The following is a 19,314-nucleotide window of genomic DNA, read 5'->3' on the forward strand; positions in this document are numbered from 1 at the left end:
TGTGGAAAATTGTAAAGGGTATGAATACTTTTAAGGCTGGATTCACACCTATGCATTTTTAGTGCTTTTTGCATTTTGCAGATTTGCACTACAACCAGCTTAACAAAGTTTCCTATGGAACACTTTCAGTAGAGCAAATCTGCAAAATGCACTAAAAATGCATAGGTGTAAATCCAGCCTAAGGCACTGTAATGCTTAAGCCTGGTTTACACCTATGCATTTTTTAGTGCTTTTTCAGTTTGGCAGAAACACACTACAGTCCATTTAACATAATTTCCTATGGGTCACATTCACTTCTATGCATTTTATGGAAAGGGACAGGGACTTTATTCTGGTTTTTGGTTCCATAGACTTCAATAGATCAAAAAAGGTGCATTAAAAAACGCAAAATGCACCTGGAATATGCAAACTGTAACCTGCATAGGTGTGAACCAGGCCTTATGGTATTATGAGGTTTAAATATGACTTTCTGATTCAGCGTTTAAAATACAAAAAAGTAAAATGATTAGCATATTGAAAGGAAACTGAAAATCACCATTAGGCTTATATTTTAGATTATAGCTACTTGGCAGGACAACTAGCTTTTATTATAGAGAGAGATGAAACAGCCCCCCACATCTAAATAAAATTAATATTAACACAGAGTCAGAAGAACTCACTTGAATACTATCCCTCGCTGGCACTGCCTCTACCACCTTGTAGAAGTCACCTTACCCTACAGCAACATCGCAGCAACCATAAACCAAAACTATGGTTGTTTTCTGCCCAGTACAAGGAGAGGGGCATGATATTATTCCCTATAGTAAGTACTGACACATATATACTGTTATACTGCAATAGAAGTTGATGCCCCCCCAGAAAAATATAACCAATGAATAGCCGGGGTGGCGCAGATTGGGAGAGGTTTTCATCTTAGGTCTGACCTTAGGTTTTCTGATATAATCAGTAAACGTTAGAGAAAAATAAAACTTCCCAGTACCTGCACAGGCCAGCAATAACCACCATAACCACTGGGTCAATCAGTGGATAAGGTTAAACTGACAATATGCAATGACTGGTTTTACTCACAATTCACATAGGAACATTGGTGCTACAGACTGGGATGTGAGACAGATTGCAATAAATCTTGTGTGAACACGGTCTGTCCCACCAACACACAGAAATGCAGATATGAATAGACCAGGAGTTTTACACAAGCTTTAAAGATTCCAACATTACTTGCACTTTAAATAGTAAAACTCTAACAAAAAGTGGTTTTAGGACAACCTTCAAACACAGGTACCAGTTAAGAAAAAAAAAAAACATACAATTTAGATTTTGAATTACAAATCGTGTTTTATTTTTTCCATTCAAACTTACTTCATCCCACACTTGAGCTAATGAAAGATTGTCACTCAATGAATACAAAACGGTGAGCTGTACTAGTAAAGAGACAAATCCTGGGTCTGGAAACATAGGAAAGTGGGTGCAGCCCACAGACAGATCACAAATTACAAACAAATCTTTATGCAATACAGACTTTTGAAACAATACAGTATTTTTTTTTTTCTTCACAAATATAGCTTCACAGAATTCTCCACAGCAATCTTGTAGAAAAGTAAGACTAGGTAACAACATTTTTTTTTTAGTTTACATTATTACTTTAGACCTGTTCAGGTGTATTATGCCAAACAGGGTTTACAAACTATTTTATAAACATGATTTGGTTCTAGAACTAGCAGGAAATAGTAATCTGGACTGACTGATCTAGAAAATTTAGACAACAGAGTAAAATATGACTGTGGTCCTTGGATATACAACCTATAACATAGGAAAAATGCATGTCACCTGTCAAACATTTTAGGATGCCTTGTATGCACTGATATATATCAACGTCAAATACAAATGTAAAGAAATACCTCTACAAGTGATGCAACATCAGCTCCACCGACTTCTTGGATTGATCTCACTAGACAGTGTCAAGTGAACACAAAAGCCATAAACCAGAATTAAAAAATGAAGGCTTTTCTTTGGGAAACTTTTATTAAATTACCAACTCTAAAATGCAGAGGCTGAATCATACACTGGCTCTAGGCTTGTTAAATTGATCTGTCATGATACCCGCTAGTTAGCTGGCAGTTATGGTGGTCCCATGAGTCCTTGCTAGAACTAGTATGCAGAAAGGCTGCATACATTTTATAGGTCAAGTAACAAGCATTTTCAGAAGAGGAGGTACGCAGTGGTAGCCTTCAAGTTTGTCTCATGACCACTTTTTTTTATTTATTTTTTTTAAAATGTATTATACCAATTTCTACTTTATTGAGTTACTTTAAGGGAGAACTGGAAAAATCAGAGCAATGTAAAACTGGTGGTGCCAACAAAAGAAACCAGTTTGCTAAGTATTCTTACTTGCCAGCAAATATAACAGGTAACTGATTAGTCACTATAAGTAACATCTCTGCTCTAATTTTGCATTATATTTTTTAAATGAGGCTTATAAGTATTAATTCAAATTTTCTGCATAATAAATGTTAGCTGTCCGTTCCCCAAAAGAATGTACCCTACTTTATTTCCATTGGCCTCTCTGAAAATTTCAGTGGAGTTTGTTAAATTTAAGTCGGTCATCAAAAGCCTTCCAAGTGATTAGTCATAACAAGCTGCCTCAAGGAAAAAAGGAGGCTGAATGAACTGCACATGCTCCTACTATGCAATTTGATTGGCTGGTAACCAACAATATGTCAGACCCCAGCAGTACTAAGGCACTTGGATGCATGCCATAATTCAACCAAATAAGCAGCACAGGGGGGAACGTGCAGCAGAGTTTTGATGACTACCCCAACTTTAAGACACCTCTAAACTAAGTGAGCAGCCGCATCCCAGGGAATGCTTTAAGGACCATTATTTTGTACGGATGTTCTGCTATTTATGTAGAGGATCACATTTCCTGTTCACAATAATGAAATAATAATTTTATCAGAAGAATTTCTAATGTTTTCCTAAAACAGCTTGGGCACCCAAATGTATAAATTACTTCATAATGTATCAGTTCCGTTAAATGATTATAAACTATAGTTTTTACAAGTCACTTGACAATATTTCAGTGCTTTGATATTACAATCATTAGAAAACAAAGAGAAAAGTACTGTAGAATGGCATAAAATATAAGAAAGGTAGCAGTTTAAAATGCCCTTGAAAAAACCCTCATCCACTTAGTTAAAATCAAAATCAGAAAAATGCTAAGCCTGGCTGGCAATACAGCCAGCTGGTATTATTCAGTCACCATTTGAAACTTGTTTCCCAAATACACAGATGAAAATAAACTTCTCCTTAGGACTAAAAATATATATTTATTTATATATATTTGTTTTACTACAGAACTCCAGCAGCCTTTACGCTTCTGCTTGTTTTTCATCACCACAAAAAAAGCAAGGTCTACAAAAATAGCAATTAACTCTAAAAATAGTTTGCAGATTTGAATTTCATTGAAATTACATTCAGATGTAATAGAGCCATTTATAAGGACCTATGCAGTGGCAGATGGCTGGGACAGCCTGCAGGAAGGGAGATGTATCAGTGCATCAATTCGCTATCTTCCCTGGTATCAGTATCTTGTCTGATATTCATGGTGCCAGCGGTTAAAGTCATTGTAGAATAGTACAATGCTTCCAGATGCCATGCCAGTAATAATGCACCTAAAATAGATTGAAAACACAAAAGGTATTTAAACAGAATAAAACATTTTAAGAAATCATATCTCAGCAGATAAAAAATAACTGGCTATTATCACTATCAAATTCCACTTGGTTTAAAATACTCTTCTGCTTTTCCAGTAAATAGATTTGACTACAACATAATTTAGGCCAGCCATACACTGAGCAAATTTTGTTCCTGCAACCACGGGTGTTGCAGTGTTGATGCGGGATTCCATCCTGCTGGCCATTGTCTTTTCCCAGTGGGGGGGCAGGGAGAGTGGGGGAAGCCATCCTCACTTGGAGAAGACATTGATTATTATTGGTGGCTATAGCAGCCGTTAGCGAAAATTGCAAGAAAATCCGGCAGGCTGGTTGTACCCAGAGGCTGGTTGTACCCAAGTTGATCAATCAACTTGGTACATTCAGCCTGTCCATTCACAGTTCAAATCTCAGCTAATTAAGCAGGAATTTGAACAGTGTATGACCTGCTGTGACAGAGGCTTTTGGAGGGGACTGAATGCTAGCCTCTTGATTACCGACTATGGGCCCTGGCATTTGAGGGAGCTACAAGCATTTAGGAAGATATGTAATGCCAAAGGACATTATTAAGGAGCCCATGATGGTCTCTGCATGCTTGGGACTCAATGGACAGATGTGTATGTGAAAGGAATGCTGATTAATGAGATCTGGAAAGCCCGGGTCTTTCACCCAATAGTTTATTGTGCTCATTAACACACCTCCTAGAAAACTATTGGGGGATGTGTTAATTGCGATTGAGAGTTGCCTACCCTGGATAAATGATTAGATAACTAGCTATGTTAATTAGGTTTCTGGTTACAGTTTGTATTGTCATCCTGGTGTATATATATTTGTGTGTCAACTCAAATAAATGAGTTGATATTCAGCAACCAAACAAGTATTGCCTTGTTTTTTGTTGGGAGCGGTTAGAATATTTGATATCTATATTCAGACTGGGAGGAAGAGGTATATGACGAAAGCACTCAAGCGGCGTGTGGGACATTTCTTTACTCCTGCCTTACTCTTCTAGTTTCTTTATGAACACATTGCAATCTTATTTTCTTATGCATATATCCCAGTAAAGGATTTGAGAGCCTACTGTATACCAAATAATCTGATAAGATCAAATGTTTAACTGCTTGACGACTGCCCACAGTACATTTACGTCATTACTGTGATAGATAGCTGCACCCCCCCCGCTTTCTGGATGTTTCCCCGCTTACCGGAAAGATCAAAAGGTGTAAACAATCCGGTCTGCTGTAGTGATCGGCAGGAAGTTGAGTGAGGGCAAGATGGCTCCTACTCGACTCTATGCCCTTGGAAGACTGTGCCAATGTTTAACGTTACTTCTGCCTCACGGCCTTAAAGGATTGATTTATTTTTTGTTAAAGGGAAAAAAATTCAAATTTTTTTTGTTTTTTTGCTTTTAAAAGGTCAATAAGATCTGGGGTCTTTTTGACCCCAGAACTCTCAATAAAGAGGACCTGTCATGCCCTATTCCTATTACAAGGGATGTTTACATTCCTTGTAATAGGAAAAAAAGTAATCAAAATTAATAAATGAAAGGGACAATGTAAAAAATTAAAAAGTAAAATAAATAAGAAAAAAATAAATAAAAAAAGTGCCCTGTCCCTCCTTGCTTGCATGCAGCAGCAGATGCATACCTAAGTCGCGTTCACATATGTAAACAGTGTTCAAAGCACACGTGAGGTTTGCCATTGTTAGAGTGAGAGCAATAATTCTAGCACCTCCTCTATAACTCTAAACAGGTAACTTGTAAAACTTTTTAAAACGTCACCTATGGAGATTTTTAAGTACTGTAGTTTGTTGCCATTCCACGAGCGTGCACAATTTTAAAGTATGACATGTTCATTATCTATTTACTCGGCATAACATCTTTCATATAAAAAAATAAAATTAGGCTAACTTTACTGTTTTTTTTTCTTTTTTATAAAAAATTTGCATTTCTTTCAAAAAAATTGCATTTGAAAAGACCACTGTGCAAATACTGTGTGACATAAAATATTGCAGTGATCACCATTTTATTCTCTAGGGTCTCTGTTAAAAAGAATGTCATCACCTGAGCTGCCAGGTGAAGACATTCTTTATGTAATAAATGATATAGACAATCACACTTGTAATTTTTACCTTTGGTCATAGGACAGGGCCATGGATCGGATGCCAGCATCACAGCCTGGATAAGCAAATAGTTGCTTCATGTCACACACTTGCCATACCATGAGAACTCCACTGTCCCCTCCTGTGAGAAGGTACTGTCCATCACGACTCAACAGGATTGCCTAGAAGATGTAACAAAATATGATTTACCCAGGGAAATGCAAATAAACACACATTAGTTTATATTATACACAGATATACCACTAATAATACAAGCTTTTAATAAAATCAACATTTTGAAACCTAGTGATGATAGAAAAGTTCCTTTCATGTTTTAAAGTGAATTAGAAGTCAGACATCGAGAATTATCACTTTATTTAATTAGCCATTGCTCACGCAAATTCCGCCTCAACTGTACAGGAACTCTTGCTTTGATGGGTCTTCTGGTTGCCTATTCCAGCTGGGATTACACTAGAGGACTGTGGACCATTGACCATATGCACATAAAACTCCTCGGTTAGAATTTTTGGTCAGATATCTGAGCTAACTACTGTATCTTATATGTCGTAGTTATGGGTGAGGAAGGTGGTTTAAAGTTCAAAACAAACATCATAATTTCTTCACAATCTGTGGACATTTATCTGCACTAACAAAACAAAAAAAAAAACTGTTTTTGAATAGTAGGTTGAGTGACGCTACCGCTAAGTGTCTATTGATGAACTGCTTTTCTCCCCATACAAATCAATTAGAATGGAAAATGAACTTGGAACAGGCAGATGTAGCTTAGAAAGAGGTTGAATGCACCATTCAATTAACTTTAAAAAATATCTAAATAGAGTCTCAAAATGATGTCAAAAGCAAGAGGAATGCACTGGAAAACATGCTGCATTTGCCTATCCATACAGACCTTTATGTAGTAAGAGATGATGATGATTGCTTTGCGAGTGTCAGCTTCCTGGCAAAATAGAGTTTTCCCCTTGTTGTGAAATACCAAAGCAAATTAATCACACTCATGATCTGGGTACTAGTGAAAGCTCACCAGCAACACAGTAGCTGAGAAATCACTCTTTTGCTTCTATGATATTTCTTCCTCACTAGCCTAAACAGCAAGATACTTGATCAGAGCTGCTCCCTTACTGGGTCAAACATTTTAAAATTGTCCTCGACACTGAGGTAGTGATATTATAGGAGCAGAGGAGTGCACTCTCCCTAATGATCATTTTCCCGGAGAGATGCTGCCAACAACAGGACTGCTAGCTTGGCATACCCTATACAATTGCAGTTAGTGTCCGTTACACCCATTCCCATCATATTCACTTAAAGTGTTTCTAAGAGCTGACTTTTTTACCCGCATAGATTCTATGCATGAGGGTAAAAAAGCATCTATATCCAGCGATGTGCACAAGAGAAGCAGCTCTTTCTGCTCTGTCCCCCCTCACAGGCCAGATCCACAGCAGTGGGGCTGTGCCCTGCTGTCTGTGTCGATGAACGCAGGCAATGGAGCTTGGGTGAAGAGGAGGAGCCAGGAGTGCCCTATGCAAACCAATTGCACAGAGCAGGTAACACATGTTTTTTTTTTTTCGTTAAAAGAAAATTACTTTAAAAACACTTTAAAGGCCAGTTCACACCACATGCAGTCAAATGCGTTTATTTTTTTTGCATCAAAACACATGGAAAGCAGAATATATGGTTTGCAAAGACAGTTTACACTAGTGCAGGGCTTTTCAGTTTCAGAAAAAAAAATAGAACATGCTACATTTTTCCTGCACTGGAACACTGTAAAATGCATCAAAAACGCACTGGACCCAAGTACAGTGGGGAAAAAAACAAACAGGAAAATAAAGAAGAAAAAAAAAAACATCTGGAATGTTCCCAGAAAATTTCATAGATGGTTGTTTATAATATATTACCTATCTTGTTCTTTTAGGTTTTTAAAATTTATTGGATTACCTATTTTATTAATTACTTCAGCTCTGGAAGATTTACCCCTTTCATGACCAGGCCATTTTTTGCAATACGGCACTGGTAACTGACAATTGCGTAGTTGTGCAACACTGTACCCAAATGCAATTTTTGTTCTTTTTTCTCCCCACAAATAGAGCTTTTCGTGGTATTTGATCACCTCTTTGGGTCTTATTTTTTGTGCTATAAACTAAAAAAAAGCCAACAATTTTGAAAAAACACAATAATTTTTACTTTCTGCTATATAACACATCTAATAAAAGTTTTTTTTTAAAAAAGTTTTATTAATTTAGGCCAATATGTATTCTGCTACATGTTTTTGGTAAAAAAAAAAATCCCAATAAGGGTATATTGATTGGTTTGCGTAAAAGTTATCGTGTCTATAATATGGGGATTTTTTTTTTTACTAGTAATGGCGGCGATCAGCGACTTATAGCGGAACTGTGGTATTGCAGCGGACAAATCAGACAGATCAGTGCTAAAAATATGCACAGTCACTGTACTAATGACACTGTCTGGGAAAGTATTAACATCATGGGCGATCAAAGGGTTAAATGCATGCCCAAGTTGTGCTCGCTTACTAACTGTGGGGGAGGTGCTTTAACTAGGGGAAGGCAAAGATCAGTGTTCCTGCTTAGCAGAAACACAGGATCAGTACCTTCTTCTCTGACAGAAAGAATCTGCCTTGTGTACATAGGCAGACTACCGTTTTGCTTGTGTCCTGAACGATTGGTGTGTCCCGCCCAACACTAAGCCCTCTGGACCCCCTGATTGGCTCCCACTGTGTCCATTCACAGTGAGAGTGGGTCACAGGTGGCGCACGCACGTGTCCCAGACCCAGAAGTATCAGATTAAGCAGTGAGCGCTCGATCTGACGCAGTACGTGAGGTGGTCCGCAAGCGTTTAAATAAGAAATGTTCTAATTTTCCTGTTGCCATCACCTTGTAAGATCTGTAGACAAAAGAGATATAATCCTAACAAAACAAATCCTGGAAAATTAATTTGGCTCTATCCAATAATACATGAATCACTTCAGCCCCAGAAGGATTTACTCCCTTAATGACCAGGCCATATTTTGCGATACGGCACTGCGTTGCTTTAACTGACAGTTGCGCTGTCATGTGATGCTGTACCCAAACAAAATTGATGTCTTTTTTTTCCCCCACAAATAGAACTTTCTTTTGGTGGTATTCGATAACCTCTGCGGTTTTTATTTTTTGTGCTATAAACAAAAAAAGACCGCCAATTTTTGAAAACAAAAACACAATATTTTTTACTTTTAACTATAATATCCCCAAATTAAAAAAAAAAAACAAACAAAAAAAAAAAAACAATGTCCTCATCAGTTTAGGCCAATATGTATTCTACATATTTTTGGTAAAAAACAAAAAAATTTTTTTGGGTAAAAAACAAAAAAAAAAACGCAAGCAGCGTATATTGATTGGTTTTGCCAAAAGTTATAACGTTTACAAAATAGGGGATATATTTAAGGCATTTGTTTTTTTGTTTTTTTTTTACTAGTAATGTTGGTGATCAGCAATTTTTAAATCGGGACTGCGACATTGCGGTGGTCAATCGGGCGTGCGCCTGCTATAGCCATTAAAGGGACCAGTATGCACCTACGGTGATTTGCACAGCCGAGCCAACCTGCCACTGTATAACTGCGGTGGCTGGTCGGCAAGTGGTTAATAAATTTATTTTTTAAATGCAAGGGTTTACCTGACTTTGTTCAGCTATCAGCATCTTGCAATCCCTGTATATCAGAGCTCAGGCTGGCAGAAATTGAAGCAACACAAAGAACCAGTCAGGTGTGCTGCAGTGCTCATATGCAACAAGGAAAGTTCTGACAGGAGGAATAAGCAGAGTGACAGAGATGAGCCCATCAGTTTGCTGCATCTCCATTTAATAAGCTGAAAGGATGACAGGACCTTTTAAATGTTACTTTAGGCAAGAGAGAAAAATAGGGTCTATGGCCCTGTCAGACGGGGCAGTGTAAACCTCAGAAATAGCAGTTTGCCTTGAGTTCAACTTCAAGGCAGGGTTCACACTGTCTTCAGCCGCGGATTGCAGCAGGGGTCCGGTGTATCCCTGTTACAGGGATAAATTAGGCCCGAATTTCTGCCTGAATTCGGACCTGAAAATAGAGCCAAAGATGCACAGGACCCTTGCCGATGTGTGAAATAGCTTCAGTAAGAGCCGGTCACACTCTGCTGTCATGCAAATTAAATTTGGAGAAATCCGCTTCCAAAGAACATCATGTGAACTCAGCCTAAAAGATTGTCACTATACACAATGGTATGTCAAGATCCCAGAATGTTACATGGGAACAAAACACACCAGATACTACATACAAGCTGAGTTTTCAGTGCTTGGCAGATTCCTCTTAAAGTTTCACCAAGCGGCATGAAATATAGGGAAAAGTCCTACTAATAAATCTTGTAGAAGGGCATGGTGCTAGATAAAACAGTGCATTTGTGCCTCTAAACATATAACCCAGCATGAGAGAGAACACTGTAGCCTTTATGTAACAGAAATACAGGCGACGTATATTACCTAAGCTAAATCAATACTCATTTTGCTCCCTTGTTTGCAGTGCTGAAATCTCCTGAGGCAATTTCGGAATTTCAGTTATTACCATGACAAATAATTATTTGTTACACTTAGAAAATTCATCTGAAGAAAATCCATTAACCTTCCAGCCACGGTTCACTACCATTTTATACTCCGAGTGCTTTATGAGAGGAATACTATAGTAAGCAAATTAAAGCCATTAATCTTTAACCCTTCTAGAACCCGAGAAGGTGATTCCTGAAATGTCTTCATTAGATTAAAGCCATCTATTCAGATTATCCAATTTGTCCATGTGTCCTGATAGGTCAACAGCTCCTCCTCTTCAAGCTGAACCTACTGTCCATTGCTTCAGGCAGAGATATTTTCTAATACATATGTCTACAGAAAGACTTATGAAGACATAAAGATGACAAAAAAAAGGCATTTCATAATGGATATGTTTATTTAACCAGTAGAAAGGAGTTAGGGTAGTCACTTGTGGAGCAAGCTTTGCCTGCTTTGTGACTAATTCGCTTATCTCTTATTAATAACTGCAAGGATGTAAGCAGAGGTGACATGCTTTTATGAAGTTTAAAGGCGCTTTGCACCCATTCACATTCTTCTCTCATTTCTCTATCTTTTGGCAAAGGGATCTCCTTGATGTAAATGTCTTTTCTGTTGCTAAAGACAAAACAAGGGCGTTATAAGATAATTTCTGGATCCCTAATGTATACATGCATGCTACAGTAAGGGGGCACCAGCATACAGACTTAGAAAAACCTTAAAATTATATTTTAAACCCATAACAAAAAATATAATATATTGCAGCTTATCAATCGTTAGATGTTGTGGATGCATTTGTTTTCTTTGTTTTTTTTTTTCCTCTATTGTCATCTGGTGATCTGACAAGTAACACACCTCCTGTATTGGAGTGTAACTACTCTGGATCAAGGAGAACGGGGGGGGGGGGGGTGCACAGCAGACAGCAGCATAGTCTGTATTTTTATTTTTAGAATACATCTTTTACATAAATAAAAGCTGACCATTGTAAGCAACCCCAGTGTTAAATAGTTTGGCTCATCCTTACATCTGCAAGAGAGCTTGTTCTTTTGAAAAGTAACAAGATCACTACGTGAAAATAAAAAATAGAAAGACTAAAAAAAATAAAACTAATGCAGCCATCACATCTAAGAATTGGTAAGCTAGAATATAATAAATGTTTGCTGTTAGGTTTAATACTTCTTTTATTTAGACTGCAGGAAGGTAGAGCTGAAATGATGTGCAGGCAGAACTTGCTACTAGTATAGCAAAAGGCAAACATTCAGCATTTGTTTATCTACTGTATCAAGGTCAATCCAAAACTGAAATACCAACTTTGTGTGGACTACTATAAAATGTATGTATAGCCCAAACCTCTCTAGAGTAGAGAAGGGTTACTCTCACTTTAATTTTCTTTTATAAATGCTTTATTTATGAATTCAGACTCTTGTATACACAATATAAAAAGATAACAGGTTAAAGTGCAAGATGCTGAATATAGCTTTAAATATAGTAGATATGAATAAAGGAAATGGGTTAATACGTGTCTAGAAAAGTGGTAACGTGTGATCCAGAAGGAAGGATTACAGTTATTTTTTGATGTTTGCATCCTATTGGGGAGATTTCCCTTCACTTTCTTGTCCTGCAGACACAATGAAGTAAGAGGAGATATCTTAAAGTGAGGGGAATTTCCCATGCATCTTCATTGGAAAATTTTACCTGGAATTCAGCTTCAATCAATTACGCAGAGACACTGATGTAGCTAATCTAATCTGCTGTAGAAGCTAATCTACTAATCTCTACATGTAAAAAAGAGTGCAAGAAAAAAAAAAAAAATTTAAATATGTCAAAATCACATCAAAGTATACTTTAAGTGATACACCCCAATAATAACTATAGGTGCTCCCTATATTTTCCCTTACCAAACCTGTAGAGGAATGTAGACAAGGAAAATGTTTACACTACATTTTCTATTTGAGGCATGGGGATTTGTCGGAATTTAATACAGTCTCTTTATTTCAGCCCCTTTAACCTAATTAAAAAAAAAAAAAAAATTTGATTCTTTTTCCATATCAGCACATTTAAACAAAAAAGTACATATACTAGAAAAGTGACCTTTCTGGGAGAAAAAAAAAATCGAATATGCAAAGCTGGCGAGTCAGTAAATCTCCAAGCAGACTGCATAACATCAAGTGACAGGGGGAGTAAAAGGGTGAAGATAAGAGAAAACTGAAGAAAGAAAATATATTCACAGACATCCTCAGAGGGAGAACAAGCCAAATCTAACACAGGAAAGATAAGCTATATGGCTCATAGAAAATGATATCTACTAAGAACTACAAAAACAAGAGCGGAGATAGTGGGCTCAAGAAGAGAATTATATGCCGACAAGGAAAGAAGATTCCCACTCCCTATCGCTGTAAAGAATAAAAGGGGTGTATCCATAATGCAATATTAAAAGACATTTTTAAAAATCAATACAAATCAGCTCTACAAACATCTACTAATGATTGATCATGAAATATAGCCTGAAACCTAAAGATGTAATAGTATGATTTACAGATTGCATGCATTATACAAATTGTTTTTCCCAAACTTTGTGTATGTGTGTACTGCAATACAGCCAATTCAAGCCTAAAGCTGGTGGAACAAGAGTATTTGATGACTGACCAAATCCAATTAGTCCTGTGATTGATCAGCTGTAGTTGTCTGCTTACACGTGTAGTGACTACAGATATTGTGAATGTAGCCTGATGTGGCCAAAACTGTCCTTACAGGCTGACCGCCATTTCATGTCTATTTATTCTTGGGACCTTTTTCACTTCTATGACAGCAAAAAGAACCCTTCTAAGGGTCCTTTGACATGGACGATCCGTTCAGGTCCGCCTGTCAGTTTTTCTGGCGGACCTGAAAGGATGCTCCATAGAGCTCTATGGAGCGTCGGATGTCAGCGGTGACATGTCCACTGACATCCGATCCGAAAAAGTGTGACGGAGGAAAATTTTTTCCATCCGTCATCGGATCGGGCGACAATGGACACTGCGGTCCGTCGTCACCTGATCTCCCATAGGGGAGAGCGGCGCTGTGACAGATCCGTCCCTGCGCAGTGTGCAGAGACGGACCTGTCCTATGCCTGCTCCGCGGAGATCGCTTCGGCGATCGCTGCTGTGCAAGCGGATATCCACGGGGCGGATAATCACTGATCTGCCCCGTGTGAAAGGAGCCTAAAGCTTACCATAAATGGCACAAATTTCATCTGAAAAAATAAATAAGTGCACATCTTTTTGCAATAAATAAAATAAAAGGTGAATTTTTATTTTTTTTATTGGTAGCCTGGAAAGCGCTGCCTCCATGATCAGCAGATCACAGGTGCCATGCAGGACTCCTGCAGACCAAGTGTAAGCTATGTGCCCGTACCTCGAATGGGCAGGCAGTCGCACACTGACAAGAAGACAATCAACTACCTAGAGCACTCACCAGTGCCCTGTTAGTTCATTGAGAACTACAAGCCGGCAACCGCAAAGTCTGGTCGGTAGTTGCAGTTCTCCCATTCCAATGAATGGCGCGGCCGAGCAGGTTCACCCGAGTTCGGGGAGAAGATCCTTGGCTTGCTGTCACTAGAGATAGCGGATCGGGGAGCTATTGAAGGAGTGGGAACATTTTACAAAAGGTGGAACATGTACAGTATGATGTTCCCAAAGGTGAACTTATCATTTAAAAGATGCAGTCACTGTTTGGGTATTTAAGCAGCTATGGGTGCTATGGCTAACTGAATAAATCAGTCAGCAGTGGAAATTCCTCCCTCCAAGCCGTTTTTATTTTTTTGCTCAGCCCACCGAGGAGGATAAAGATGATCAACCTAAAGCAATGCCAGTTTTTAAAACAACTTTTTTCACTTGGATAATACAAAGGTAAACTTAAAATAGTAGTCACCATATAATGGACATCTTGGATGTTATTTCTATGGCCAACTCTGTGTAATAATATTGGAATAAATAAACAGAAAATATACTCGACTGTTCTTTTTAACAGTTTCAGGACCAGCCGCCGCAGTTACACTGCAGCAGGTTGGCTCCCCTGCGTGAGCTGTCATAGCTGTACGTCAGCTCTTTAAAGACGCTTTAGCAGGCGCGCACCGGCAGTGTGTCCCCGGAGCCGTTGCATGTGCCTGGCACCCTTGATCGCTCTTGGAGCAAGAACCAGGATCTGTGTGTGTAAGACACAAATCCCGGTTCTCTCAGGGGAGTAGAAACAGATTGTGTGCTCCTAAGTAGGAACATTGATCACTCTCCTCCCCTAGTCAGTCCCCTCCCCCCCACAGTTAGAACACACATAGGGAACACAGATAACCCCTTGAAGGACCCCTAGTGTTTATTCCCTTCCCTGCCAATGACATCTATACAGTAATCAATGACTATTTTTAGCTCTGATCGCTGTATAAATGTCACTGGTCACCAAAAAGAGAGTCAAAAGTGTCTGATCTGTCTGCAATAGAAATCGCTGATCACCGCCATTACTAGTAAAAAAATAAATGAAAAATGCCATAAATCTATCCCCTATTTTGTAGACGCAATAACTTTTGCGCAAACCAATCAATATACGCTTATTGCATTATTTTTTTTTACTAAAAATATGTAGAAGAATACATATCGGCCTAAACTGAGGAAAAAATGTGTTTTATTAAAAAAAAAAAAAAAAGAAGGATATTATAGCAAAAAGGTACAAAATATTGGGGGTTATTTACTAAAAGAAAATCCATTTTGCACTACAAGTGCATTGAAAGTGCACTTGGAAGTGCAGTCACTGTAGATCCAAGGGGGACATGCAAGAAAAATAAAAAACATCATTTTAGTTTGCACATGATTGGTTGATAAAACCAGCAGCTTCCCCTCATTTCAGATCTACCCCTTAGATTGAGAGCGACTGCACTTCCAAGTGTACTTTCAAGTGCACTTGCAGTGCAAAGTTGATTTGCCTTTTGTTATTAACTCCCATTGTGTTTTTTTTCAAAATTGCTACTCTTTGTTTGTTTATAGCGCAAAAAATAAAAACCGCAGAGGCGATTAAATACCACCAAAAGAAAGTTCTATTTGTGGGGAAAAAAAGGACATCAATTTTGTTTGGGTACAATGTGGAACGACCATGCAATTGTCAGTTAAATCTACACAGTGCTGTATCGCAAAAAATGGCCTAGTCGGGAAGTAAATTCTTCCGGGGCTGAAGTGGTTAAGCTTCTGTCTTCTACCATCTGACCAATAATATTCAGAGCATAATGGTGACCTTACTTTTGGGTCCAATCCATAATACTGCATGTAAAACTCTGACTGATTTAAAATGTAATATGATAACTGTTGGCATTGTGAACTTAATAAAATTGGAATTTTAACCAGTAAATTTCATATCTTAGTGTACAGTAAAGGACAGCAAATCAGACCGTGGCTTATATGCCGCTACCCAAGCCAGCATTTCCATTTTTTTTTAATCGTACAGTGCAATCGTAAAAATAATTTGCCAGCCATTTTGTGCCCAGAGGAGCTTGTTTGGGCTGAGGAGTTTCCAGTGCTGTTAGGCAAAGGCTAGTACACACCGCATCATTAAGCAAGCTCACATTAAAAAACACATGGCATGAAGCCCTAGCTTGTTCCTCATAAAATGCAAGAAGTGGAAATTCATCTGCTGGATCCTTTTCTTGGTCCACCTAACCTTCTTCCATATCATCCTCAAAGAGATTAGGAGGTTCAGAGTCAAACTCTTGCTATCTGAAGTATAAGTGCTATTGGGCCCGTTTTTTCTCAGTTCTTTTGTACCTTGTCCTCACCATTGCTAAGCGAGTGGATTCCCTGTGAGGTACTCAAATAATGCAGAATGAGAGAGTGTTAGCATGTCCAGGAAGGGAGTTGTGACAACCCAGACATTGCCTGATGTCCTGTTGTTGCGTCTCTGGAATAGCAGGCAGCCAGAAGACAAGCAGACATGCCTTTTGCATTCAAGTGTATCAGCAGCTCAAGCAGGTGTGTTCCAGGATCACAAGAACACCTATAAAAAGGGACAGGTGGGATTGATGCACTAGGTGGGTGGGTTGTGCTTCCTGTGTGTGTCTGTGTGTGTGTCTGTATACGTCACTACTACTTTAATTTAGACAGAAGCATACAGATGAAGGTTACTTTGGGCAAGATGACATACCAAAAGCTTGCAGTTTCACAAAGATGACAGAAATTACAAACAAAAGTATATCAAGAAATACTGATGTTACGGTCCCTATATCACTATATTGTACACAAATGAGACTTATGAATATGCTTAAGGGAATAACTAACAGGAGAGTTACTCATACCAACTCTGCCATATTGCAGTTGACAAGGAAGAAAATTGTGGATTGCTATAGGCAATAAAGAACATATAAGGCAATAACCCTCAAAGAGACTTTCCTACATTAGGTGCTTCAAAGCATGCCAAATAACGTTAATGAATCTCAGTGCTGCAAAATGAAGTGAAGTGGTTTAAAAAGCACAAGGAACCATTTGTATCATTCCCAGCAACCAAGAGAGCGTATAGCCTTATGTTCCTAATATAGTGATATACACACACACACAAACAGGGCCAATATCCAATTAGCTCTGCAGTATGTTTCAGGGTGGAATAGAAAACTATACAAATAAAAAAACATAAAAACGCCAAGGTCTCCGGTGCTAGCAGGTCACGTTTTGAACTAAAACTAATTTTTGACATTATACTTTCTCCCAATCCATGCCTCAATAAAAAAGCACAAAACAAAATGAATTTGAGGAAATAAAATCAATAGCTGTGACAGGCAATGGTGGAATACTGAACAAATCTAGCTACATTTATGATCTAGAACACCTATGTTGCTCTTCTCATTGATTTAAACAGAAACAAAGAAAACACTTCTATCCAGTAGATTATGGCATGTAAGCAGCTACTGTGCCCTTTCCAATCTCCAGACAAAGCAAATAATTGGTTCCCTTGGGTTGCCAGAGCTAGTGTCTTTGCCTCAGGTAACAGCTCGGTTTTAGGAGTGGATTTCCTTTCCATCCAAGTTATTAATTTTGACATCTAAACATTGCATGGTAGATGTGCTTTGACGTGCTTTTGGCTGGGGCTCTGGTGGGCAACACAGCATTTAAAACAAAAACAGGTGTATAACGTTGATTAGGCTCTGAGTATCCCCAGGCAGTCTGGAGGTCTCTTGGTAGTTTTCATGTGCAGGCTACAAGAAAGTAAATTAGAATTCTGTCCCGTGTCTGATGATTGTAAATTGTTACTTTTGTCGACATCCTGTGGGCTTAGGCTTACCATGACACATGAAACACAACCTGTTTAACTCCCTTCATTCAGTCAATGGCAGTCGGACTTGACCTTAGGTTTCCTTGGCTTCACCTCTAGCACCCTCCCCCCTTCCTATTACTTGAGAAGCAAGCAGTGAAAACATCAGTCTGCCACAGTCATGGGCAGGTACTGCACATTGTGGGGGGAGTGGGACTTTAATCACACAGATGCCACTTGCCTGCCAGCATGATAAAGTGCAGAAGCAGATAGGGAAAAGGGGTTGTGGATTGTTTAACTCTATAACCCAACAGGGACTGCTTTGAAAAAAGGAGAAAAAAAAAAACATGTGGCTGAGGTACACATGTGTTTGCCTGGCCTGCAAACTTCCCCAGCCTCAGGCAACAAACTTCAGCTCCCACTATAGTCTGAAACACTACAGAAACTGTTTTAGCTAGCAAGGGATTTTAAGATATTTTACAAATTTATTAGCTTGGCTGACAACAGAATAACAACTGAAACTGACAGATTATGAATGTTATTATAACAAAAGGGGGAAAAACTAAAGAAAAAAACAATGATACATTCTTCAGGGATGATGGTTTTAATGATGGTGATCATCAAAATCTTTCTGGAAACAGTTTAGAAGGGGAAGTCTGATCAGTGTAACCTGTAAAAATCTATCTCAGAGAAAATAGCACAATAGTACTTTGCCAAGACATGTGTGAATGACATCGGCTTTATTAGACACATGAGGCAAAGTATTTTAGCCTCTTATTTCCACAAGATGTTTTTTTTCCAAGCAAGTGTTTTGTTTTATGTTAAAGTAACATATTACAATCAATGCAAAATCTCCTCACACAATATAAAAATTAAACACCCTTTCACACTGGGGCGGTGCGGGCGTCGGCGGTAAAGCGCCGCTATTTTTAGCGGCACTTTACCGTCGTTTTAGCGGCGGTCTGCGGGCGCTAGCGGGGTGGTTTTTACCCCGGCTAGCGGCCGAAAAAGGGTTAAAACTGCCCGCAAAGCGCCGCTGCAGCGGCGCTTTGCCGGCGGTATTGCCGCGCTGTCCCATTGATTTCAATGGGTAGGAGTGGATTAGGAGCGGTGAATACACCGCTCCTTCACCGCTCCAAAGATGTGGCTAGCAGGACTTTTTTCACTGTCCTGCCAGCGCACCGCTCCAGTGTGAAAGCCCTCCGGCTTTCACACTGGAGTCAAAGGGGCCGGTTTTTTCAGGCGCTACATAGGCGCTATTTTTAGCGCTGTAACGCCTGAATACCGCCCCAGTGTGAAAGCAGCCTAAAAAAGATTGTTTCCCCCCCAATATCAATCTCCATACGGTAAGGCAACTCAAGTACACCATCTCTTTAAATACATATTTTGGCATACAGAGTCAGTGAAAGGTGCTTCACATAATTAAAGTGCATGTGCAAAAGTGCAAAGAAGTCCATCCATATATGTAATAAAAACACAAATAAAGCCCAAATTAAATATGCAATCCATGCAAAAAAAAAATTGTCCCGAAGAGTGAGAATTCCTGGAACTGGTGAAAACACAGGCAGTCACAGGAAGAGAAAAGAAAGGTGTCTCAGAGTCGCTCTACCAAAAGGATCAACACGCTCCTCATGTCTCTCTGGTAAGGAGTGGGTTAATCCTTCTGGTGGAG

General features: G+C 38.9%; 1 protein-coding gene across 3 annotated transcripts in view; it reads right to left on the minus strand.

Moving 5' to 3' along the window:
• Positions 1-1,315: 1,315 nt before the first annotated feature.
• Positions 1,316-19,314, minus strand: part of LRBA (LPS responsive beige-like anchor protein) — a 939,113-nt gene continuing 921,114 nt past the window's right edge. For all 3 annotated transcript variants that reach the window (XM_077477021.1, XM_077477022.1, XM_077477024.1), the window contains 2 exons: positions 5,838-5,989; positions 1,316-3,671 (listed from right to left, as the gene is read on the minus strand). In XM_077477021.1, the coding sequence (XP_077333147.1) occupies positions 3,581-3,671; positions 5,838-5,989 (243 nt within the window). In that variant the 3' untranslated portion in view covers positions 1,316-3,580. The remainder of the gene's footprint in view (positions 3,672-5,837; positions 5,990-19,314) is intronic.

The sequence above is a fragment of the Lithobates pipiens genome, unplaced genomic scaffold (assembly GCF_037356315.1).
Source record: "Lithobates pipiens isolate NorthernLeopardFrog02 unplaced genomic scaffold, aLitPip1_a1.2 Scaffold_13, whole genome shotgun sequence".
Taxonomy (NCBI): domain Eukaryota; kingdom Metazoa; phylum Chordata; class Amphibia; order Anura; family Ranidae; genus Lithobates; species Lithobates pipiens.